The sequence below is a fragment of the Python bivittatus genome, unplaced genomic scaffold (genome assembly GCF_059951505.1).
Source record: "Python bivittatus isolate LINGU-HERP-01145 unplaced genomic scaffold, Pbiv_v1 ctg000480_np1212, whole genome shotgun sequence".
Classification (NCBI taxonomy): Eukaryota; Metazoa; Chordata; class Lepidosauria; order Squamata; family Pythonidae; genus Python; species Python bivittatus.
Window position 1 is genome coordinate 10,618,783 of NW_028277075.1, and position 25,420 is coordinate 10,644,202.

The 25,420-nt window shown below is 36.5% G+C and overlaps 1 protein-coding gene across 12 annotated transcripts in view; it reads right to left on the reverse strand.

Annotated features, from left to right (window-relative positions):
- The window catches only part of TTLL5 (tubulin tyrosine ligase like 5), a 158,608-nt gene that overhangs the window by 132,186 nt on the left and 1,002 nt on the right, over positions 1–25,420 (reverse strand). For 10 of the 12 annotated variants that reach the window (XR_015796951.1, XM_088145302.1, XM_088145307.1 and 7 more), the window contains exons 2-12: positions 24,847–24,926; positions 17,145–17,251; positions 16,367–16,449; positions 15,535–15,641; positions 13,679–13,809; positions 12,584–12,666; positions 10,579–10,648; positions 10,222–10,306; positions 3,369–3,470; positions 3,065–3,156; positions 855–962 (exon numbers count right to left, since the gene is read on the reverse strand). Coding sequence is in view for 11 of the 12 variants with exons in the window: in XM_088145302.1 (XP_088001428.1) it covers positions 855–962; positions 3,065–3,156; positions 3,369–3,470; positions 10,222–10,306; positions 10,579–10,648; positions 12,584–12,666; positions 13,679–13,809; positions 15,535–15,641; positions 16,367–16,449; positions 17,145–17,251; positions 24,847–24,926 (1,048 nt within the window). In the remaining variant the exon portion in view is untranslated. Of the gene's footprint in view, positions 1–854; positions 963–3,064; positions 3,157–3,368; positions 3,471–10,221; positions 10,307–10,578; positions 10,649–12,583; positions 12,667–13,678; positions 13,810–15,534; positions 15,642–16,366; positions 16,450–17,144; positions 17,252–24,846; positions 25,011–25,420 lie in introns of all 12 variants that reach the window. The other 2 variants (XM_088145301.1, XM_088145304.1) reach the window with 2 other exon arrangements.

The following is a 25,420-nucleotide window of genomic DNA, read 5'->3' on the forward strand; positions in this document are numbered from 1 at the left end:
TATTTCAGGAGAAGTGTGCTGCATATTTACAGTATTTCTATACAGTGCTAAAATGTTCTTTAAAAAAAAGCACATTTCTGTTAATAAATTCTGAATCAACTTCATCCAAGCTAACAGCAATTGTTGTTCCAATTCTTCCATTAATTGATTCATTTTATTTTGGGATACATTTTGCTAGTAATATGAACTCCCTAAGTCAGAGGTGACCTAGCTTTTCCTATTGAGGATTGTATTTGCTCAGGGATAATTTGTTGGGTGCTGCATACCAGGTGAGCGGGTGGGAATACTGAATCTGCACTGAAGATGTTACCTAGCCAGGTAACGAAACATTTGCAAGAAAACAACCAAGTTCAGAGAACCCCAAGGACTCCACAATACTGAATCTTTTTCTGCTATCCTCTCTCTCTGTTCCCCTCCCAGCTCCCCAGCAAAAGATAATAGGGATGGGAGGCTCTTACCAGAAGTCCAAATTGTCCTCTTGCATAGGTATTTTAAAACTAGATAGAATAATGGTGGCTGTTCAACCCTGCCTTGGGCACTTGTGCACTGAACATTTTTTTCTTTTATTTAAAACAGCACACACTGACATTTCAATATAATCACACTATTTGCCTTAGCTTGCTTCTCTTGTTCTTTGATCATCCACTATATCAAGGACTACAAGTAACTAACCCTGCCTAGATTGTGACTGGGTGAAGAACCAAAAAATAACAATTTGCAATCTCAGTTCATAAAAGGTATCTCCCTCACAGTTTCTTAACTGATTATGTAATATTGTGTACCAATACATTCCCTGAGGACACAGAAGGAAATGTGACAACCCAACAGAAAATGTAATAATAAAGATGATTTACCAAAGCAAACACCACGGTGTGGGACAAAGGCTTTACAGGCTGCTGCAATGGCCAATTCAGCTGAAACTACTGTCTTAATTATCAGATCCTCCACGCTGGCCATCAGAGCTAACAGAAAAATGGGAAAGAAAACAAGAGCAATAATCTTAAGGTAAGAACTGTTAACCTACAAAATTCTAATAGTGAAAACAAAATTTAGCTTCAAATGCAAAATGTTGTCTCTTGAACATTATAACCACACAACATTTAATCCTTTTGTTAGATGAGCTTGACACATGTTGCATCTGTTTGGGTGTTATTTGTCTGAATTTTCCATCTTGTTTATTTCTTTCATTGTACTTATTTACCTTATTGTATTTGTATTTCATTTTATATTGTAAGCTGCCCAGAATTGCTTTGAGTCAGGTGATGCCAAAATCAAAACAAACAAACAAACAAACAAACAAATAATAAATTCTGCACCTTTTTTATTTATTTGAAGTATTTTATACATTTTATATAATTTTTATTTAAAAGATTCTGATTCCAATAGAAGAGAATATATGTAGCTCAGGGTTGAACTGTGGAATCCTTGGTGCTTGGTTTTTTGCTTGCAGATGTTTCATTACCGGATTAGGTAACATCATCAGTGCTGATGATGTTACTTAGTCGGGTAAAGAAATGTCTGCGAGCAAACAACCAAGCTCAGGAAGCACCAAGGACTCCACAAAAGATTCTGAAGTGGTTTATAGAAATAAAACTTTGGTTTTATGAAATTTTTAAAGAAGGCATGATAACATATTCACCGTCAGTTTCATTCCAAAAGGAAAACATTTACACAAGGTATGTCTCTTCATGAAAGATATTCCACAATTTAAACTTCTAACTTTTTCCAACTGTCACCAGTTATATATATTTGGGTTTTTGCTTTTGTTTTTTGCTATGCCTAAGTCCATCAGGATCCTGATCACTAAAAGCTAGTGCACAATATCTCTGAGAACATGCTGATAAAAGAAGTTTTCAGTATCAGAAGCAAATTTCTGGTACACGCACAAAAAGTACTCCTGGTCCTCTCTACCATGATCTTATTTACAACAAAAAGAAATATATTTCTAGCTACTCTTGAATTCAGAAACTCTTGTAGGTATATTGAAAGTCCTCTAAAGATGATCTCTGGTTTAAGATTGAATACCCATTCTTCAGTCTTATATGACATTCTTGCACACATAGATATCATAGAAACTGAATCCTCAACTTCAAGCTGCAAACACTATTTCATGCATTTCATATTTTGAGTTCACAAGCATGTTTAAAAGTTTTCATCCTAATTAAATGGCCTCAAGTAGGCATATAGCTAATTCCGTACTTAGATGAACAAATGAAAGTCACACTGATAAAGAATTAGAAAAAAGGATAATGAATAAGGACATATTTTGCCAGACAAGTCTTCTGTCACCACCAATAACACTGAGTACTGCAAACTAATTATTTCAAAGACAGGTTGAAATTTCAGTTGTCAGTTAACCAACCTATCAGTAGACCAATCAAGTGTGAAGAACATAAGATCTCCTACAGAATACAAAATTCTTGAAAGACATTCACTAAAGAAGTCACTATTCAAAGGAAAGTGCTATTGTAAAAGACAGTTACAGTTCCAAAGAGAAGTGCACAGCAAAGAAAAATAATAACATATCAAAAAGACATATTCAGAGAAGAATAAGGTAAGACAGTTTATCCTCCAGAAGAAGTGCAGTAGTCAAACTAGAGAAGAACTGTTAGGAACAGTTTCAGATAATTAAATCTATTAATATTTATGAAAGAGAGCTAGTTTGATGTACTGGTTAAGGCACAAGGGTAGAAACCAGGAGACTGTAAGTTCTAGTCCCACCTTAGGCACAAAGCCAATTGGGTGACTTTGGGCCAGCAGTCTCTCTCAGCCTTAGGAAGCAGGCAATGGCAAACCATTTCCAAAAATGTTGCTAAGAAAACTGCAGAGACTTGTCCAGGTAGTCACCAGGAGTCAACACTGACTCGAAGGGTATGGGGAGGGGAGGGGAGGGGAGGGGAGGGGAGGGGAGGAGAGGAGAGGAGAGGAGAGGAGAGGAGAGGAGAGGAGAGGAGAGGAGAGGAGAGGAGAGGAGAGGAGAGGAGAGGAGTGGAGAGGAGAGGAGAGGAGAGAAAAAAGGCATTCTAAAGATGATTCAAGGAAGTAGTAATAGATATCTGCTCACCAGTTGTATCTTTTCCTTCTTGTTTCAGGTATCTCAGCATTGCACTCATACTCCATTTGTTTCCATAGTCCTCCACTTCAGGGTCATCACAACTAAAACAGAAGAAATACATTTTACCCTGAACACCTGTCATGGAATTCTACCTCCAATTTCTGTTTGTTAATTCACATATTTTATATATTGTTTGAATGCATTTAATAATTGCTTTAAGACACTTTTAACAGAATATAAATACATTAAATAGACATAAAAACAGATATTTCTTTCCATGTCAGACTCAAGAACTCTTAAAAAATCTAAGTACCTGACATAGTCACCACTCTTCTTGTTGACACTATAATTTGTAAGATGCATGAATTGGTTTTTAATATTCTTTGCTCCCTGGTCATACCTCACGGTTGCAAACCTACAAAACAAAAATGGACACTACACTCTTTAATCAAAACAAAATAGACCAATTTTTCCATCATATTTTAAATAATAGTTGGAAGTGCAAATATTTCTCTCTCCACCTTTAATTAGCAGACAGGCTACAGCATTCTGAACCAATTGACATTTCTGAGTTAGCTTCAAAGGTAGCCCCATGTAGAGTTAAACACATGATGATTCAAATTTGAGTTAATTATACAATACTATTTATACAGTATTATACAATAATACTGTTCTGACTTACATACAAATTCGACCTAAGGACAGATCTTGGGAACAGAACTCGTTCCTAAACTGGGGACTACCTATATGCTACAGTAGTCCACACATTAGGTAACAAGGTCATAAATCACATTTTCCAGAGCCTTCCAGTCCAAAAAGGCCCACAATTGGTGTAACAGCCAAAGCAGAGGTCCCTCTGGCCATAACTTCCAGCAGAAGATGCAAGTACATGAGGACCCTGACCACCACCAAATCTCATACCTTCAAGGCAAGCATGACCCTGTCCAGAGTCAGAACTGGAACTGAAATGGAGCCAGAACAATCATCAACAAACAGAAGCTCCATCTTGCAGGGATTTGACTATAGGATGTCTCTCACAAGTGAAGTACAGTGGTTAAAGTGCTAGACTAGGAGTGGGGAAACTCAGGTTCTAACCCTCCCTTTGGCAAGGAAGCCAGCTAGGTGACCTTGAGCCAGTCACTCCCTCTTAGCTCAAATCAGCATCAGGTTCTGCGACAAGTCAGTTGAAAAACAAAAAGCTGCATCACATCATCCACTGCTTCGCTGGAAGAACTACAGAGAGGGCAGTGCAAAACAAGCAGAACTTGCAACCAAGTGGGATAAACATTAAGTACTACTACTACTTCTACTACTACAAGATGGCTCTTACTATTAGACATGGGCGTTCAGCAGACTGAGTTATCAAAGCAAGAGAAATCAAAGTTCAAGAAGGGATTCCTTGAAACAAAGATAGCGACCCACTTCCTTTTCTATTACTGACATAAGGCAATCTGTAAATCCTCATTCTCAGAGTATTTAGCAGCATAAACATCTACTGCATTATATTACAATCCCTCCTCTTAGCATGAAACTAACGCTTCTCTATGAAAAGCTTTATTTTTACATATACATGTATATATGTATGTATATAAAAATGTGCATATATACAGTACCCTATATCCAGTTAAATACATATAAGAGTAACCTGAAAGCATACTTGCAACAGCTATTCTCTTTTTTGCTGCCTCTTCTCCTCTACCAAGTTGGAATGCTTTGTTTACAGCCTTATTAAAGTGACAAATATACATTCCAGAATCAAGAGAAAACACTGAGGAGCAGAGTATTACCACAGTCATTTGTTGTTCTGCTCAACCACAGGCAGAGATAACTGTTGAGTCATTCTTTTATGCTTGTGTCACATAATCTTTTATGCTTATGTCACATATTCTTATCTCAATGCAGGAAATGTTTCAAAATTACTTTTAACAGTTAAATACAATGAGAATGCACAGATTGTAAATGAATGACAGAATGGTTTATCAGGGCACCAGAATATTGTTCTGGTAACTAAACGGCTCAAAGTAATAACATACTAAAATAACTTTTCCCAGGGATCTGGTAGTCTCCAAATCAAACAGATTTGTGTTTCCCCTTTTCTCCAGTTTTGAATCCCCCCCCCCCCCAGTAATCCTCTATACTTAATCACGGTCAGATCTGCCTCATCTCACACCAGTGTTTACTCTCTTGGCTCCTCTTCCAAGTTCCAGCTATCATTTCAGCTTTCTTCCTTTCTTTTTCTTTTTAACCCATCAATCAAGAGTGTTCTTACATCTTCGCAGTAAACCTGACTCTCTGATCTTGGAGAACAACAGCTGCAGGCTGTTTAATCCTAATATAATTAATCCGCATTAGAAAGAAGTACAAAATATTGTGGCTCAAAACTGATACATTTGCTATTTAAAAAAAGAAGTTGCTCATGAGACCTGTTGCTATTTCCCCACTTCTTAAGTTAGCTGTGTTCCCAAAATATCAAGGGCCTGCCAGGCAGGGGTTACTGTAAGAAGGACTGGGCTGCTGTAACAGACTCTGGCCACAATACAGTCTATGAGGTAATGTGAATTCCTTGGCTCACAGTAAGTACCTGAATTCTTTGGAAACCGCAGGAATCCACAGAGAAAAGGTAAATATCTCCACGGAGCCAGTGCTAATTAGCAAGCAGGGTAACCAAAGGAGAGGGCAGGAGGAGGCTCAAGAAACAGGAAAGCCCAGTGTCAGACATGACAAGACGTTGCTGCTCGCTCCTTCATTTCAGAATGTGAATAATTGCGCAGCCACATCCATTTTCCACCCACCCTCTCTCCTTCTTTGGGCCCCTCAGAAGCACATTTGGTTTTCTGCTCAATTCGCTGTACTTCCACAAAACAGCTCTGTGTTTTCTCTAGCTTACCACTAGCTTAACTGCAAGTGTTTGCTCAAAAGATATTAGGCCCCAAATTGCCACCTCTTTAAAACTTGTTCTTTTTAATGGATGGATTTTTCTCCTGACTCCAAACAAAGAAAAGCTCATTTTAAGCATGAAAATCATCAATCTTATGCCTGACTGCCCCCTGCTGGGATACTATTTTTGTGTAAAGTTTGCATATCTTCCAAAGGAAACTTAAGGTACACTGATTGCAAAGAAATACAACTGATTATCTAAGAAAGGAGTAATAACACCAGCTTTCCAAGGATACATATTTTTACAACACAAGAACCTGCTTTATCTAAATTTCATGCGATTTCATCTGCCTTTACAAAATTGACTATTTTAGGAAACTGGAACCTCTAAGATTGTTGTCTATCATGCTAAAATATTCATATAAAATTGCATTTCTCAGTATCAGCTTCCACTATGAATGCAACACATTCCATTAGTTCAGGCGTTACTGTATACCTTCTGATATGATAAATGAATTTGTATCCCTGTGGATAAAGCCAATGATTTCATTGGATATAGGGTCGGGCAAGAAACAAATACGGTATATCACTTACTTTTAAGAATTAAATTTTAATTTATGTATCACAAACTTTGCAGTACCAGAACCATCCAGTGTGGGCTTGCCCAGATATAGCATGAATGAGTTTTGACAGTGTTTCCGCTTTTCCCGCACAAGCCTGATTTTTTTTTAAAAAAATGCCAATTCCCCACTACCACCATAGGAGCTTGTCTCCTCTCGGGTGGGGTCACATACCACCTGCATTAGTGACGAATCCTGCTTCACGTGTAATGGTCGGGTGACCATATTTGAGTTACAAAAATCAGGACAACTGCTAGATGGCAGCAAAGTGTTAGGGTTTAATGTTTCTTTTTGTTGCCATCAAATGGTCATCTGGATTTTTGCAGCACATACAGTATATGGCAACTCTTTGAAATTATCTACTAACTTTTATAGAGGGTGTGGGGACAAAACAACTTTATCACAAATGAACCATTCGCTTTATATTATCAGTTCTTATCTCTAAAGGACCAAGACAATATATGAGACCTTTAAATTATTTCCCCTAAGTGAACAATAGGCAACAGTTAGAATTAGTTCACAGCTTCTTCTTAAATTCAGAGCAATAAGATTATTATCTTTCTGTCCCAATTTAAGGTTTAAACTCCCGAGTCTGATAAACATATATGTGTGAGAGAATAGCAATATTTGTATAGTATGGGGGCGATTTGTGAAGCATCTACACAAATGCACAGAGTATAGGAAGAAAATAGGAAGAACTAAAAGGAAGGAAGGCAGGAAGGCAAATATGATTTAGCAGGCATTACTGAAACCTGGCATGACAAAACTCATGTGCGGAAAGTAAGGACTGAAGGGTACAACCTGTTCAAATGCAACAGATCAGATAAAAGAGAAGGAGGAGTAGCATTATATGTGAAGAAAGTGCATGCATGTACTGAGATGTAGGTAATCAAGCATGAGAATCCAGTCAGGAGCATTTGGGTAAGAACAGAAAGAAGGGAAAACAATGATAGAATTGTGAGGTATGCTACATCCTGCCAGGACTGGCAAAAAACCAGGATAATGCTTTCCTGGCCCAGATCACAGAATTTTCAGGGAGAAGACATATTGACATAAGTAATATTGTCATGTTGGGAGACTACCTGGATATCTATTAGTAAACCAACTCAGCCAAGACTGCAAGATCCCAAAAAACCTTGCTCTTTCATTTTCCAGAAGATCTGAAGAAGAAACAAGGGGATCAGCTCATTGAAAAGGAAAAAGCAATGGGTACCCTGGGAAGATGTGATCACATAATCCTGAAGTTCAAGATATTACTGAAAGAGAAACTAAAATATAGTTGTATATGCACACTAGGACAGCCAATTTCAACAAGCTTAGAAAAGAACCAGGCAGGATCCCATTGGTAGAAATCCTCAAGTCAAAGGAAGCACAGAAATGTTCAGGAATTCTAAAAAATAAGATACTGAGAGAACAATCATAAACCCTTACAATGAGGAAAAAAGTGATTTGGGGGAAGCTTTGGAAACCATCGTGGATACTTAGAGAATTTTGACTGAACGGAGTTAAAAGGAAGATATACAAGAAATAAAGATGAATGTAATCACCAACAAAGTGTACCAACAAATAGCTATTACCTAAAGAAAGGAAGTCAAAAAGGAAGTAAAGCTCAAAAGGAATTTAGGCTCACAAGAAAAGCTAAAAGCAGCAAAAAGTGCTTTTCTTTGTCTATAACACTAATAACAGAAAAAGGAAGGATGGGCCCACAGCTTGAAAAAGATGAGGGCAGTGACAGAGGTATAACTCCTCAACTCCTACCTTGTTTTGGTTTTCTCCTCAAAGGGGAACTGAAGGCAAATGGACTGAAGCAAAACAACTGGCACAGAAGAGGCAACCCAAGGTAAATAAAGAAATGGCTAGGGAGCACCTGGCTACCAGGAACAAGTTAAATTTGCAGGACCATACCAATTACATGCAAGAATCTTGAAGGAACTTGCAGATATCATCTCAAAGCTATTATAGTTTTTGAGAAAGTATGGAAAATGGACACAATCCACAAGATTAAAGAAAGGCAAATTGTAAATGTTGTTCCTGTCATCAAAAGGGGCAATAAAGAGGACTTGGGTAACTATAGACTACTCAGGCTGATGCTGTTACCGGGCAAAACTCTGAAACTAATTATTAAGCAATTGGTATGTGAGCATATAGAAATGAATGCATTGCTTGGCAGAAGCCAGCAGGGGTTTATCAAGAATAAATCATTCCAAATCAACCTAATCTCCTTTTTTACAAAATGAACAGTTCAGCTGACCATGGGAATGCAGCAGACACAGTACCTTGAACTCAGCAAAGCACATGGTAGGGTCTTCCATGAAATACTAATAGTGAAGATGACAAAATGTGGACTATCTATGCTATCAGAACTGAATGAAGAGTCATAACAAGTATCGTCAACAGCTCTATATTAAGCTGGAAGGAAGTGTCAAATGGTATACTGTAGGGATCCATTCTAGGCTCTGTGCTGTTTAATATATCTATGGATGGTGAGTTAGAAAAGTTTATCAAATTTGCATATGCTACAGACATAGCAGGGATAGCCAACTTCCTAGAGAAGAATATCAAGATTCAGGAGGACCTTTACAATCTGGAACAAAGAGCATAAGCCAGCAAGATTAATTTCAAAAGGGACAAATACAAGTTCCTACATTTCAGTAGGAAAAAACACAGTCATATGTATAGGATTGATGGGAAGGAAGGAGGGGAACCATGCCTGGCACAGCTACATTTGAAAAGGTTCTAGGTGTTTTGGTCTATCACAAACTGAATATTCAAATGTGATCCTATCCAAGTATAGTATGAAGATCAAGAGAAGTCATCATTACCCTCTATTCTGCACTGGGCAGACCACACCTAGAACATTGTGTCCAGATACAAGGAGTCCATTTTAGAAAGGAAGTATGTCCAGAAAACAGTAAGCAAGAAGATAAATAGTCTGAAAGGAACAATTTATGAAGAACAGCTGGAAGCACTGCAATTGTTTAGCCAGGAGAAAAGGCAACAGGGAAACATGATAGGTAAAGGGATACCTTGATAGCTAAAGGGCTATCATGTAGAAGATGGGGCAAAACTGTTAGAGTTGTTCTATATGACAGGAAACAATTGTTGTAAGTGACAAGGAAGCAGATTTTGATCAGGAAAAATCTCTTAATTGTAAGAGTTGCCCAACAACAGAATAGACTGCTTTGGGATGGAGATGTTGAAACAGAAGCTAGATGGTCATCTGTCTAAGGTGTGGAAGTAGCAGACTACTTGATCTCCAGGGTCCCTTTCAATTCTTACTTCTATAATTCTATGAAATTTAGGAAATGCAAAAATATCAGCAAGCAAAGAAACTTTAACATTAGCTACTGTCAGCAGAAGCCAAGGACAGGAAAATATACTTAATACACATATATTCAAAATGTCTCCACCACTGAAGACCAGTGACTAAACATTTACAGAGTTAAATTCTCTGAGCTGGCGTGGAAGATTGAGAAGAGTAACTCAAAGTAAGAACTACTAACATATTGGGAAATTATTCTTCATAATTTTCAGTTTTCAAAAGTTTGGAAGAACTGTAAGATGACCAACCAGCCTCTTGCTATTCCTAACATATATGACTCCCACTCTGCCACTTTATGTGGTAAGCTATTCACCTTACACAGCATAAAATAAAAAATCAAGACTTACCGAGCCAACCCTTCTTCATAGAGATAGATGACAAGGGGATCATAGGATGTCACCAAAACATAAAGCCGCACATCAAATTTGAAGTCTAAAAACAGACACAACCATAATTAGTTGCCAGAAATTATTCAGAAAGCTGAACCTACTTAAGGATGGTGTGCAGAATTAGAAATTTTTAAGGACCATTTAATGGCCAAGTACCACTGAACAGAAATATTTCCTGAGCTTGGAGGACAATTATACAGCATTTGCCACAATAACAACACAATAGGAAACAGAACTTCTTTCTTATGATTCATTAGCTCACTCCCAACTATCTTCAAACTTCTAAAAAAAACCTAAATTCCAGTATTAACTCACCATCTATGAGCAGTGGGTTGTTGATATAACGGGAGACCAGGATGTTTTCCTCGAGGGAAATCTGATTTGGCTACAGGATGAGATAGATGGCACATTGGAGTGAAGAACTGAACAGCTGAATGCTGATTTCACTAAGTGACTTTGCCCCTGTCACCTTCCCATGAATACTTATTAATAAAGTCTATGGTGAACCCTAATATTTTATCTACCAAACAAGGTAATTATGATATTGTTCTCTTAAAAGCAAAAGCATCCAAGATATCATGCACAGAATTATAATAGAGAAGAAAAGGATGGGCCCTTTCCTCACTGACAAAACAGTTTCTACCAGCACCATCATACATACATTGATGTGGATCCAAATTAATGTAATATAGTCTAGAGAATTCACATGTGTAATATGCATAAACTACAGATTATATATGGAAAAATCTGAGAACAGCAGTATCTTTTTTCCTCCTTCCTTCCTTCCTTCCTGCCTGCCTGCCTGCCTGCTATTGAGTCAGTGTTTACTCCTGTAACTGCCTGAACTAGTTCCTGCAGTTTTCTTGGCAAGATTTCAAAAGTGGTTTGCCACTGCCTTCTTCCTAGGGCTGAGAGAGAGTGACTGGCCCATGGTCACCCAGCTGGCTTTGTGAAACATATACTGTATATGGTTCTAATGGTAATATGAAAAAGTTGGATCAAATGTGATTTTCTATTGCAGCAGTCATCATTCCAAGAACTGTGTGCAACAATAGGTCACGTTAACTGCAGTCAGAGAAGTTTGTTTTTAGCAAGTATGACATACGTACACAAAACATTCCCCAACTACAGAAAATTAAGTAAGCTTCCTTTAAGAATGTTAGCAAGTGCTCCCTACATGGAACAGATATGACAGATTTGTGAATTTAGCAATCCTAGGTGGAAAATGGGTTGAGAACTTTTTCCAGGTTCTGACCTTTTGTTCACATATTACTTTTTCTTGAAGCAGATCTTGTCCAGCTTTGGAAAGATTTGCTTCACTCACTTGGCCAGCAGTTCCTTTATTCCATGGGAAATAGCCAGGTTGAGAACAGATGAGGCAAACTGTCCCCTTCAATATGGAGTGGGGGGAGGGGGGAGAAGGGAAGATATGACTGAAAGTAGTGACTCACAATTGAATTTTATGCTGTGCCATTCCAGGAATACTTATCTGACTAGCTTCAGGATAGATACACAGTGTAACATTTTTGCTTTTTAGTTGTGTGAAGAGTCTAGTTGGAGTCACAGTTACATTACTATATTATATACCTAAATCCACCACAATATTCTAATGTGACTGAATTTATTTTGCAAAATACTATCCTACTAGACTGACTAAAGAAACCAGTTGCCCACTCCATACCACTTATAAGATAAACATACAAACTTCATATGAATGCAACCATTTGAGCATAATGGTTTCTTTAACTTTGAGAGACTTTCCTCTAGCCACTCCTACTCATTGAATACCTCCCTGAATGTGTTTTCATAAACTTCTGAGATAATACATCTATATGTTAAAAAGATTCACACACCAGTCTCATTCTCAGCTTGTATGTTGTATACCTGACTTCCTTGTAATGTAAAAGTGTAATGGCTTGGTTCCCGTACCACACGAAGCCATACTGTGAGTTATTTGCTTTTTAGTTTAGTGTAATGTACAAAATCACCTATTGTGGCTTAACATTAAGTATGAGTCAGGCCATTATGCTTTGTTCAAAAAACTACTGTTAGAAACCCTTATTCGGAGTTAAGCAGGCTTAAATCTCTGGTAAAAATGGGAGTAGCCATCCATTTCCTTTTGTCAAGACTATATTTTTACTGTGGATTTAAGCAAGTGACAGAACAGTAAACTGATTCAAACCTACACTACATTAGTTTCTACTTCTAGCAGTCTAAGCATATTTTGACAGAGAAAAATATTTTACTGAATATAGTCAGAGGTGCCAGTGAGTCATCAAACTTGCCATATTTTGAAGTTGTCAGATTTCTTAATGCTTACATTGTTGATCAAATAGACACCACGTCCCCTAGAAGAAGCCACGGGTTTTACTATCCAAGGTCCCCTATCCTTTGAATAAGAATCTGGTTGAGAAAGAATAAAAAGGACAAATACATACTTCAGTATTAAATTTTCTGTAAAAAATGTCATCAGACAATGATAACTTGTGCCAGTAATACTTGAGATTTTCAGTTTAGTTTATTAGTGTTTATCAATCAACCTTGTTTACCAATCAACCTTTGTCAATAGCTAAAATAGTGATGAGGTTCTTTTTAAAAAATTACATATTTCATACTCAGAATCTAGTCATAGACACAGACATGCATAAAAGGTTTTGGAATCTGGAGATGGCACAGAACTCTGGCATGCACCCTTTGCAACAGCCAAATAGTTCGTATTTCAAGATATCAAGGTTTAGAACCTAATCCACTTTCCTCAGTATGTGCAAAATGCCATATTTACCTGAAAGTAAGGTATTTCAAAAAGGAAAGGAGGGAGTAAAAGAAAACTAAGAAGCTCAACAAGCATTTTCCTAGGCTCAGTAAGCATTACTATTTATCTATTTACATTATGATAAGTTTCACTGAGTATGACCATTTTTATTCCCAAGTAAGAATATTTAGGATTTCAGTTCTGATTCTGTTACTATGAAATCCTGCAACTGACTATTCTGGTTTGAGGAAGAGAAGAGCAAGAGCATGCTAGTCCAATCCACCCTCTCCTTGTTTCACTAACAGGGAGCACTCTAGAAAAATGTGAAGAGTCCATGGTAAAAGGACATTCTCTATTCCGGGACTCCCTCTCATTAAGGTTCAATTTGACAGATATTAGATGACCCCAGGTAGTTTATTGCAGGGCATGATTTGTCTTCATTTTGAACACATACAGTACTTAAACTTAGAGAAGTTTTTCATTCTTGTTTTTCTCAGGTAAAAAAAACCCAACTACAGTTTACAGGACAGGACCTGAGGATTAAAAAAAGTATTTTCCCAGGAGGGAATACACTGGATTAAAGTATAGAAACATCATGGAAAGAAAATTTCCCATTCAATTCCATCTTTACTTAAGAAATAGTAATCCAAGTCATAGACTTACTGTAAAACTCCTGATATTCAGCTGGAAGGATAAAGGTCTGAGGCAAAACATGGAAGGTCTTGAATCCATAAATCTGCTGCATTCGACTAATGTTCTTGTATAGCCTATCCTTCCGAGTTAGTTCATATGACCTAAAGCCATGTAGATATAATTTGCTGGTGTCACCTTGTTTGTGAGGTTTTTAAGAATTCGCCATTACAGTTAAACTTTAATTCTCCTGATTTCCATTCTGCAGACTTTGGATGCAACTGACAAAATTTTACTTCAGATTTCACCCCACAAAACAGGCAAAGTCTATTGTTTCCAAAGCACTCTGGACAATTTAAAGTAATTTGCATCAATTTACACCATGCAAATGATATAAATTGATGACAGAGTTACTCTGAAACACTGATTATGTAATTACGCAAATGTGGACCATTACATCAATTACATAACTTCAGATTTCACAGTTTGGAATTTAACAGACATCCTTTCTCCAAAAATGGTCCTTCAAGTCAAAGTTTTACTGTGTGTTTCATTCACAAGCTTTGTGAAACATATGATGCCCTAACATGGCATTGTAATCATTTTGCTACTGAAACCCTATATACAACATGCAGCTCTGCAGACCCTTCCTAATCAGTTCTGTTCCCTCAACTGAAGGCACCTCTAAATAGAAATGGACAATCTTTTTCAGTCATGGATTACAATATTTCCAAGACAATCTTGGATTCAATGCTGATGGCCGCATTGTTACTCTCAGAATCTTCACTATCCCTCACTCACATTTTTTATCCAACCTCTGTCTCTCTCATCATCTTATGTCTAATGGCTCACTGCCTTGTCAAATGCCTCCAAACCACCCACCTGAAGAGAACAAATGCACAACCTGGCAATAGGCAGATGCCTTCTCAAGCTCAGAGCCATCAATAGCAACAGTGAAGTATCTTACTGAAGTACAGAATGCTGCCATGCTTCGTGAATAAATCTCTAGGTTCATGCATACATCTATTTATTTATTTTATTTATTACATTTATATGCCACCAGCCCCTCTTGCTACCTTCAGGGACATGAATATGCCAAATTTGTAGAGTTGTTTGTGCAGGGAAAACAACTTGCAGCCTCCCAAAATTCTTTTGTAGTAACCTCTACTACCAATTTTCACTGGCTAAATTAAAGGTAAATTTAAGTAGCTCTGGCACTAGATAAGACAGGAAACGATTGAGGGAATAAACTTTTTGTTAATTTGTTCTGTTCTGGCCACACCCACATCTTCAGTTACCCACACATGCAGTCTGCCCTGAACCATAAGAAAATTATACAGAGATGTCATTAAGACTTACCAATTTTAAGCAATAAGAAATATTAGCAGAAGCAAAAGCCTCAATAAAGCTCTTTTGCTTTTTGTTTTTAATTTAACGATTTATCCATATATCTATGTTTTTACTGAACTCTTAGAATAAAGCTAGGCACTTGGAAGAATGGGAAATATAAATATAAAACATTTCATTTTAATTATTATTTATGAGACAGGCTGAATAATAAAATAGTAATTCATTATTAACAAGATATCAATAAAACAGTCCACACAACACCTTCACAATCTTCTGTATCAATGTGCAACTTGTGTGCAGAGTATCACTCTCCAAAGAGTGAATCGGGCAGGAATAAAACTTAAATTTATGTTAATGTATTTAAATACAGTGAATATGATTGTTCTCCACGTTCGTAATAAGCTTTTCCTTGATACTGACGATTCTTTTTTAGCACCAAATGTCTGGAGGAGCTCTGAGAGCTACATGCGATTCTAGGGCTGCAGGTTGTTCGTCTCTGTTCTGTATCATAATGTTATCATTATACCTCCACTTCTTACCTGGGAAAGTGATTGACTTTTTGAATATCTGTGAGGGTTCGCAGAACATAGGGTTTTAAATGTGACCCTGTCCACATAAGATTATATTCATTGCTGCTGGGATGCACCTTGGGAAAAGATATGGTTGAACACTTTAATAGGTAACCAGCTGAATAACATTTTATTACCTCAGAATCTATACACTAGACGGCATCTAAAGTTAAGAGAGCCCAATTTCACTTATGCAACAGGACTTGTCACCTTCCTTTCCCTATTCACATCTCAAATGTGCTCTGAAGGGTCTCCCCTCCAAAGGAATGGAAATTATTAAAAAGAACATTACCAGAAAAGCCACATCAACCAGTAGAATACCACTGGATCCAAATAACTGTATTAAAATAAATGACTATTAAAAAGTAGGGACAACCTGACTTCTAGTCCAGAAAAAATATTACCCACTTATGAACATTTACAATTGTTACAGGTTTATTTTATGTTTATTATTTATTCTATACTTGTAATAGACTGCACAGACTCTTTCCAGAACTAAGATATATACAGTCATATCTACAAATTGAGCTTCTTCAGAAATGCTATAAGGTGCACCAAATTCATACGCTCCAAGAACTTCAAGCAAAATCTCTCTCATACACATCATATAAGAGAAAGAAATATAATTTCTAGCATTACAATGCTAGAAAGACACCAAATGAAAGGAGAAAACACCTTTTGCCCATTTTAATTGTCTTCAGTTTACTCTGGGCTCTGATCTATAGAGATCTTTTGGCTGTAAAAGCAGTGAAAACAGATTTAATTTCAGTCTGTCGAAACTCGCAAAAATTGATGCACATACCTCCCGAAATCCATGAGCTGACAGAATGCTGCGCACCAGGCGACTGTCTGTTCTCACAATTTTAAAAGACAAGCGATAGCGCTCTGTGAACAGAACAATACAGATTTTTCACAGAAATCCAGATATAATCTATTTCACCAATTGCAAAAAGGGAGAGATTTCCACAGAACATAACGCTTTCTCATTTATTCTGTTCTACATGAGAGCTGCAGAGCAATGTCTCAGTCTTCCCTTATGTGTGTACATTTGTTTGTTTCACTGGGAGAGAAGGTTCCCTGTTCACATAAATGCAGATAAGGATACATTAATTATTCAATTATATTAAAGATGTATCCAGTTCCTGTGCCTTTTAAATTATGGCTTGTAGCAGATATATACATGCATACACATATATTTTCTTTTCCTTTGGTTACCTTAAATTCAAAGTCAACTACTTTTCAGTTTAATATAATATAAGAAACGAAGTTCACTTAACTCTTACAAGCACCTAGACAAACGACTACATTTTTAGGTCTTATCATCTTCAATGGTTACATCAAGAATATGCTTTAAAAATGCTCCTCTTAAAGAAATCGTAAAAACTATGGCAGGTTTTTAATTTTAAAAAATTATAACCCATTTATATTTGAAAATACTTGATGACTCTAGTTCAATATATCAAAAAACTCTTTGTAAAACAAAGAAACAGATTATTAGTATGCCAGGTAAAACCCGTCCTTCAATAATTTCATTTTGCCTACTCTAGGCAATGTAGGTACTTGAGAAAAACTAGATTTACCTCCAATCAAGCGGATGTAACTGTCCTTGGTTAGAATAGCTTCAGCATGAAACACCATGATTGGAATCCTCCTGAATCCACCTGTCCACATGATACACGGGTGCTCCCTAAAACAACAAAACATTTTTAACAGATAAGAAATAATTAAGCTAATTATATGTGCACAAGCTCATTTCAGGCACTATTTTTAATTACCGAGATTTATTTTAAGAAATTTCTTTTACTTGATCCAAGACACTAAGAATTCTTGTCTGGGAAAGATAGTTTTAGTTTTAGTTTTTTTAACATAGCATTAGAGTAATGGTAAAAGACAGACACTTACATTTTCTTCACGTAATTCTTTGTAAATCAGGACAGAATCTCTGAATGTATTGTGGCAACCTATACTACAGCAACGCCTCAGCAAGCATCATGTTGCTGGGCTACTGTTAAGCCTCACCCCAATGCAGAAATGCTGGCATTTGCCCAGACAGCATGTAGCAAAAAAATCATTTAAGCCAAAGTAATGGAAAAGAAAGCAATGAAAAAAGTGGAATAGTATAAAAGGACATTCATATATATCAACTAATCTGTCTTTGTAACATATATATTTTTGCATATTGGTTTTCATTAAGTGAAAGATACACAACATTTCACTTGAATGGGGATATACAGCATAAAATAAAGTATGGGGCCAAGACACAGTTAAATTTCATTTCATTTATAGTTATATAATTTTAATTTAATTTATATATTACCTACTCTCTATGTGTACTTGACATTTTTTCTCTTAATATCAAAAACTGAAAACTACAATTTGATAGTAACTTTTGGAGATCTCTGGTGGCTGCACCAGAGGTGCTGTAAGTCATGTACCACTACATTAGCTAAAACTGCTGCTCCAGAGGAAGAGATTCATCCTCCTCTTATCTTCCACCCATCTAAGACCGAGTCTGGAAAGTTGGTGGATTGCTTGTTGAAGATTCACAATATGCACAGAAGCAGAGGCAGAAGAGAGCTAAGGAAAATTCTATCTTATAAACTACTAGTTATTTCCTTTGTTACATGAACATACTTGAAGCTCAAATGTGCAAAAATATGGAATTCATTTTTATCCAGCATCTTCCACAGTTATCCTATTACCAGAACAAGCCTACAAGATATTTAAGAGATAGAAACAAGCTTCCCTCACCTTATCTTCACCTCTCCACAACCCCGGGCCAAAAGCAATGCATGATTCAGGACAATACAGTGTGTGCAATCCTAAGTTTCTATTTATGCAAAAATATATGCAACCTAGTACTCCCTTCAGAAATGGGGCAGAAAAAAAGTATAAAGGGGGACCTGAATAACAGAGATACAAGTGTTTATATAGATGTTTCAAAAAACATTTAAGGGCCAGGGTAGAATACAATTATTTCAGAGCCACAGCTTAGTTCTACCATATATCTGCAAATATCATATAAATAACACTATCCTTCCAAAATTTATTTATTTATTTAAAAGATTTGTATGGCCACCTATCTTAAACAATTCTGGGTGGCTCACAACAGCAATAAAACCCAGTAACTATAAAACATAACCATAAAACAATAAAACGATCAAACAAAAACAAAAACAAAAACCTACCCACAGCAAGCTCCAATTACCCTCTTTCCATTCTATCTATTCTATCCTATCCTATCCCAGCGCCTGGGTAAAAAGCCAGGTCTTGTTGGCCTTCCAAAAGGCTAAACGAGTGAGGGCCTGTCAAATGGGGCAGGGGGGAAAAGATGAAAAGATGTAGGGGCAGACAAGAAAAAGCACGTTTCCAAGGTCCCAATAGATGGTAGGATTTCAGGGAAGAGATCTGGAGCATGCCTACCCTATCTGATCTGGTAGGACAGGCAGATATTCTTAGGGAGAGGTGGTCCCGCAAATAACCAGGTCCTCTGACATGTAGGGCATTAAAGGTGATAACCAGCACCTTGAATTTCACCAGAAGGAAACTGGGAGCCAGTGCTGCTCATGCAATAAAGGTGTAATGTGGGTGAACCTAGGAACACCCAATACTGTGCACGCCGTTGAATTCTGGACCAGTTGTAACTTCTGAGTGGTCTTCAGGGGCACCCCATGTAAAGCTCATTGCAGTAATCCAAATGGGAAGTGACTAAGGCATGAGTGCCAAACAAACAAATCCTATAAGTACCCATTTTTTTAAAAAAATGACGTATCTCTTACTTTTATTTCATTGGGAAGTAAGCCCCAATTTTCCTACATAAGAGGCTGAGGGCCCGCTTAGAACAAGGCATGATAAGGTGGTTGAAATGAGACAACTGTAAAACTGCCATAGTAGAATCATAGAACACTAATAAGGCAATAATTGTAACTGAACCTTGTATCAGTATCAGGGCAAATAAGTGTTCTAGATCTTAAAGAAGGAAAAGTATTTTATATGTAAGTCAATACATAAGCTTACAGGTAATCAATCATTCCTGAAAATAACAGCTTAGTTTATTATTATTTATGACACAAGTGTCTTACAGCTCCTAAAATGCTTGGATTGGGCCTCCAGAGTGCTCCCAAACGTTGGTATCAAACCAAACTATAATGTTATAGAGGGAAAGGAAATTATTAAATATACGACTAGAGAAAAAAATCATAACACCTGATTGTCATAAAATATAACATAACATAGTGAAAATTCAGATAGATGTTAAATAAGGAGCTAAGAATTTGAACATTTATTGATGTCAGTAATTTTATCAATAAATCAAAATATAAAATATTTATATTTATATATTTATGTTTAAGGGTATGATTACTTTAAAAACAACATGTAAATATGTACATTATGGCTACATGCAGTTTAACAATATTTTAACATCTCCCAGAGTCATATATATGATATATAAATTAATATACATGAAGCAAGCTGCTTAAACTTCATTATGTATTTTCAATATAGGATACTCTGCTAAAAAATTCTCTCAGCCCATTCAAAGATGTTATAGCATTTTTGTGCATGTGACTACACATCTAAACCCACCTTTTCTTGAAACATCACATATCACAGGCAATACTGCAGTAACATATTTGCACACAATGCTTTGCATTTACCTTGGAGCATTTGGAGAGCATAAGGATCTTAATCTTACAGTACTTAATCTCCAAGGCTTCCTCTTTACAAGGCAAGGGAGCACAAAGCTCTTCTCATGCATACTGGCATCAGGGACAGTAATACTGCGTAGTTGGCCTACAGTAGCACCAATACATGTCTATTTGCAAGTCTTGGGGACGACACTAGTGAGTCTATATAACAGTAGAAAAGTGGAGGGGCCAATATACAACCCTAGCCACCTACCCTCACAGGGATTTCTTTTGTCATTTATGACCTAAAACAATACACCTGACTTAGCCTAGAGAGCAGAAGTAATTTTCATATGTCAGTAGAAGAGCTTTTAACTTTATTCCATGGCTCTTCTCTTGAAACTGAATCAAACATGAATTTAAAATTGATGAACACAGCATATAATGAAAAATGAGGTTTGGTAGTATAATTATCAATTAAATGTTGTAATACTATACCCTGATCCAAAGGAGGGTTAGGGTGAGGCCCTGAGCAGGTTTGATTCTGAGAAATCAGAGTTGCAACAGAACCATGCTCAATATCAACTAAATATAGACCAATTTTATTATTACATTAGTCAATACAAAATATAAAACAAAATAAGAAATTTACAGAATATAGACAATATAAATATCTGATACAGAATATCTGTATCAACTGATACAGAATAAAAATTTACTAACAAGCTAAACAAAAGAACTCATAACTTGTTGGCAAGCTACGGCACAAAACTTGTCCATTTCTTCAGGAACTGCTACAATCCAGTCTGACAAAAATGATACGCAGAATTTACTGAACCTGTTTCGTATATTTACTAAAACATCAATAGAATGGATATTGCTTTATTATGAATGATGCAAAAAAACATTTCTCAGTATCTTTACCTTGCCTGATCCAAAAGGGCACGTATGATCTGTGAACACATAATATTTTTCAATCTGCCTTCAAGCAATCCTGATCACAGAACATTAAAATGGGCTACTGTGAACTCTTTGCTGATCAAGGGCTAAAATCTTTAAAAGATAACATGAAAATGCAAAACTCATTCTAAGGTCCCCAAAGGTAAGGAAATTGGAATACAAAGAAGGATATGAGTATGGTTCCCAAACACATTTCTGCTTTATAAAATAATATCTTTCAAACAGATCAGAAATGGTCCAGCAAAGAAGCCAGACCAGCTGGAAAAAAAGTATTAAGCCAAATATTAAATAAATACATCAAATCTGGAGCTTATATTGCATTAGATCCACAAGGAACTGTAAAGAAAGTTCTGAAAAATTTGGATGGAACTACTTCAAGCAGAACAAATGTCTGCAGGCACATTCCTGGGAATCATATAGCAGGTCAATCTTTATTATATCTTGAACACTTTTAATGAAGAAGGGTTATACTGACTGCCATTAGAGCAGAAAAAGGGAAAGTTGCAGCTGTACTCCTTTGAGCACTTCCTGCTGCATCTTTTTAACTTTAATTTTCCATGATAAAAAAGACATCCAGTTATTCAAAGAGCCTAATGTCTTCAGTAGGACTTTACCTTTTGTGTTTAAGTAGCGTCACAACAAAGGCCAAGATCTTAGTCTTTCAATAATGAATAAATAATGTCTCTGAGCAATAAGGTGTAAGAGCTCAGAATGTCCACTTTAGACCAACTGGGATCATAGAAAGAAGGGCTATGGTATCCATATATGAAGTATTGAGAGTGTCTATCTACTAACATGAAAGGGAGAAAATCTACAAACAGTAGGCTTTAAACTTAGGTTAATACACAACCTGAAAATAAATAGACCAAGATATGTTCTTATTTACTCTTTTCTGGGTTTGTATGATACCAGATAATGGGTATCATGGTTGCAGCTTATCCACAAATATCATAGTTTATGAAAAAGCAGCAATATCCACTGATCTATGCTTACTAATTCAAGTGAACTTCCCCAGAAACTGAGATAAAAGATTGTTAACAATTTCATTGAAGAAAAAAAACAGGAAGACAGCAAAAGAAGTCAAGAGGACTGTACGTAAAGCTTAGCAAAGATTTGACAGAAAAAGTCACACATAAGCAATAAAAAAAGGGTCAGGTTATCAAGGCAGAATACATATAGTTCTCAGCTACAGAAATGATATCAGAAAAGATAAAATGAACTGAGGTTGCAAAAGGAGGTTGGCATCAAAAACAAAAAGAACTTCCTTTCAGATATGTAAGTTCAAAATAATAGGCAGAAAAAACCAAAATACAGCTATTGCTCAGTAAAGATGGAAAATGTTAAAGGGTAACCAAGAAAAGACAGAATTATGTAACTCTCATTTTGGCTCAGTTTTCTCCAATAAGATGGTAGTGTCCCACTAGGTAATTATGAAGAGCAGGATGAATAAGTAGGACTGAAGCTTGAGACTAATAGAAACATAGTCAGAGAATACCTCTTTGAGTAAGCTTAAATTTCCAGAGCTAGTTGAATTCCATCCTAGGATACAGAAGAAATGTGCTGATAGTTTTGCTGAGCTTTTACGTATTGTTTTTAAGAATCCAATATAACACTGTACCAAACAACTGGAGGAGGAGAACTGTTGTCCTTATATTCAAAAAGAAGAATAAAGAGAATTCAAGAAATTACCAATGAGTCAGTATAGCATTGATGCCCCAAAAGATTCTAGAACAAATCCTAAAGCAATTTATCTGTAAGACCTTGAAAACAATGCAAAAATCACCAGAGGTCAGTGTGGATTTGTCAAGTTCTAGTCTTGCCACACTAACATTATCTCTTTTTTTTTTATTGGATAACTTCAGTAAGAATTGTACAGATGCAATATATCTTGATCTCAGCAAAGATGAAATCATGACATTCTGATTAGCAAGTTGTTTGCTCACTCCCCAATGGGATACAGAGGAATGCCATGGCCTTTAAGACGACTTTGAAAACACATTGTTTTCATTTCCAACTGGCCTGTAACATTCTCTAGCTGTGCATTTTAAGTTTTTAAAATTAATAATGCCTTCAAGTATTTAATAATATATTTTTATAGTGGAATTTATTGTTTTTCATATGATGTAGCTGCAAACAAGGCAAATGCAATTTTAGGCTGCATCAAGAGTTCAGTTTCCAAACTGCAGGAAAAAATAATTAATTTTATTCTATGTTGGCTAGACTACCTTTCAAGTATGGTAACCAGTTCTGGGCATTACATCTTAAGGACTCAGAGAAACCAGATCAAGTTGATTAGTGGACTAGAAAGTAAATCCTATGAAGAGAGATTGAAGGTTAACCTTGAGAAGAGAAGACTGTGAAAGGGTGTATTTTAAATACCTTGAAATACGTCATTCAGAAGTTCAAGAGTTTTATAACAGAGTAGTTCAACAGTAGAAGTAGTTATCCAAAGAAGCAACAGTCTCCCCTTCACTGAAGATGTTCAAGTGAGGAGAAAACTGCCATCTGTCAGGGATGCTTTAATTTGGATTCCTGTATTGAGTAGAGGATTAAACCCAATGCCCTAAAGAGCCCCTTCTATTATCTGTATTATCTCATTTGTTCTCCAATTTGAATATAAAATTGTAAAAGTTTTCATACTGATTCCTACCTTGGTCAAACTACAGAATAAATGAAGGACATATTGCCAATTTTCTATGGCAAGACAAAGTAATAGGTAGGAGAGAACTGATGAAAATTTTAAAAAAAGAAGAATCTGGTAAACCAAGTCTTATTAGTAAACTTAGGCTTATAATCATAGCTTCCTGAAGGAGAACAAGAAGTAGACTCATTGTAAATAAAGACTCAATATGAAAGTAAGATAAGAAGCAACCTTCAGAGATAGGAAAGGACAACTTTTCAACAGGGACCACAATTCAAACAACAGAATGTATGTTTTGCACATAAAAGGCACCAGGCTTAATTCCCACCTAAAGGATCAAATGGATGATATGAAAGACCTCTGCTTGAGATCATGAAGAATCTAAATTCTGACCTAGATGAATGGGTAATGTGATCAAAGACAGCTTCATAAATTTACATAATGGTCACATTTACATTCCCTTGTAACTCATCTTCCTACTTCCAGAATTACAAGAATTACAAGGAAAAGTAGCCTGCACACATGTGATAAAAATGCAGTGAGATCAACAGTATGCACACAAATCTTGCCCCTAAAATCTTCAAGTGTCTAGCTCCTCTATGGGTCTTCAGATTGGGGCTGAAGTCTGCAAAATAAGTGCAACTTGCTCAAATGTGCATTTATCAACTTTCCAGAGATCAGGAGCCCTGTATATGTGTTTGATTCAACACACTTAAAACTACCTGCAGATCTTAGTGCTTACTCTACAAAGATCATTAAAGGCATATGGTTACCTAGGGTAACTAGGAACATGCCTTATGTGCAAACCCTCATCCTAAGGATCCAGTCAATCCTCACTAATTTTGACTGAATGCCCACAGCAGAATAAGGATCATCAGACATGAAGCTACACACTTAACACTCACACTTATAACTCATCTACCATTCCATATTTGTAACAGAAATTAGTCCTTCAGGCCTTCATGGTCCATTTTTAAAGAACACTAGACTTACGCTTCCAAATTTCCATGGTAACTTTTACATAATATGCAATTATTATATGTTTTAACTTACTCTGGCCCTTCCATTTCTTCCTCTTCCTCTGAAGATGAGCCCGTTTCTTCCAAGTCCCGAGCCATTCCAACTGGCATGTCCTGTGTATGTTTTCACACAGCCCAGAAACAATGAACCCTTAATATTTTCGCTGTAGAATCAGAAAATCTAACCAGTGCTCTATTCTATGAAGAAAATGAAAATTCAGTTCATCAGAGTAAACTGGAGATATACGATAACCAAGCTTCTTTTAGAATGCCACATACAGTTTCCAGACACTGTATTCTGGATTTTAATTCAACCATAAGTCATCAATGTATTATTTTAATAATTAGATCAGGAATGGTGTAGGGAAGTAGTGAATAGTAAGAGTCAATCAACTTCCTTCCCCCAACCATTCTTCTAGGATTCTTGTTAGGAGCAAAGCAGTTGAGAGGAAACGCAAGTGGGAGAACCAGCAGAGAAAAAGATAGAGAAAAGATTCCACATTCTCTTCCCATCCACTTTCTTGCTGCATAAGAATATAACATCTCACTTTATATTTGGCACTGAATGGTGAATTAAGCCTGCCACCCTCTTAGCTAATTTGATTCAA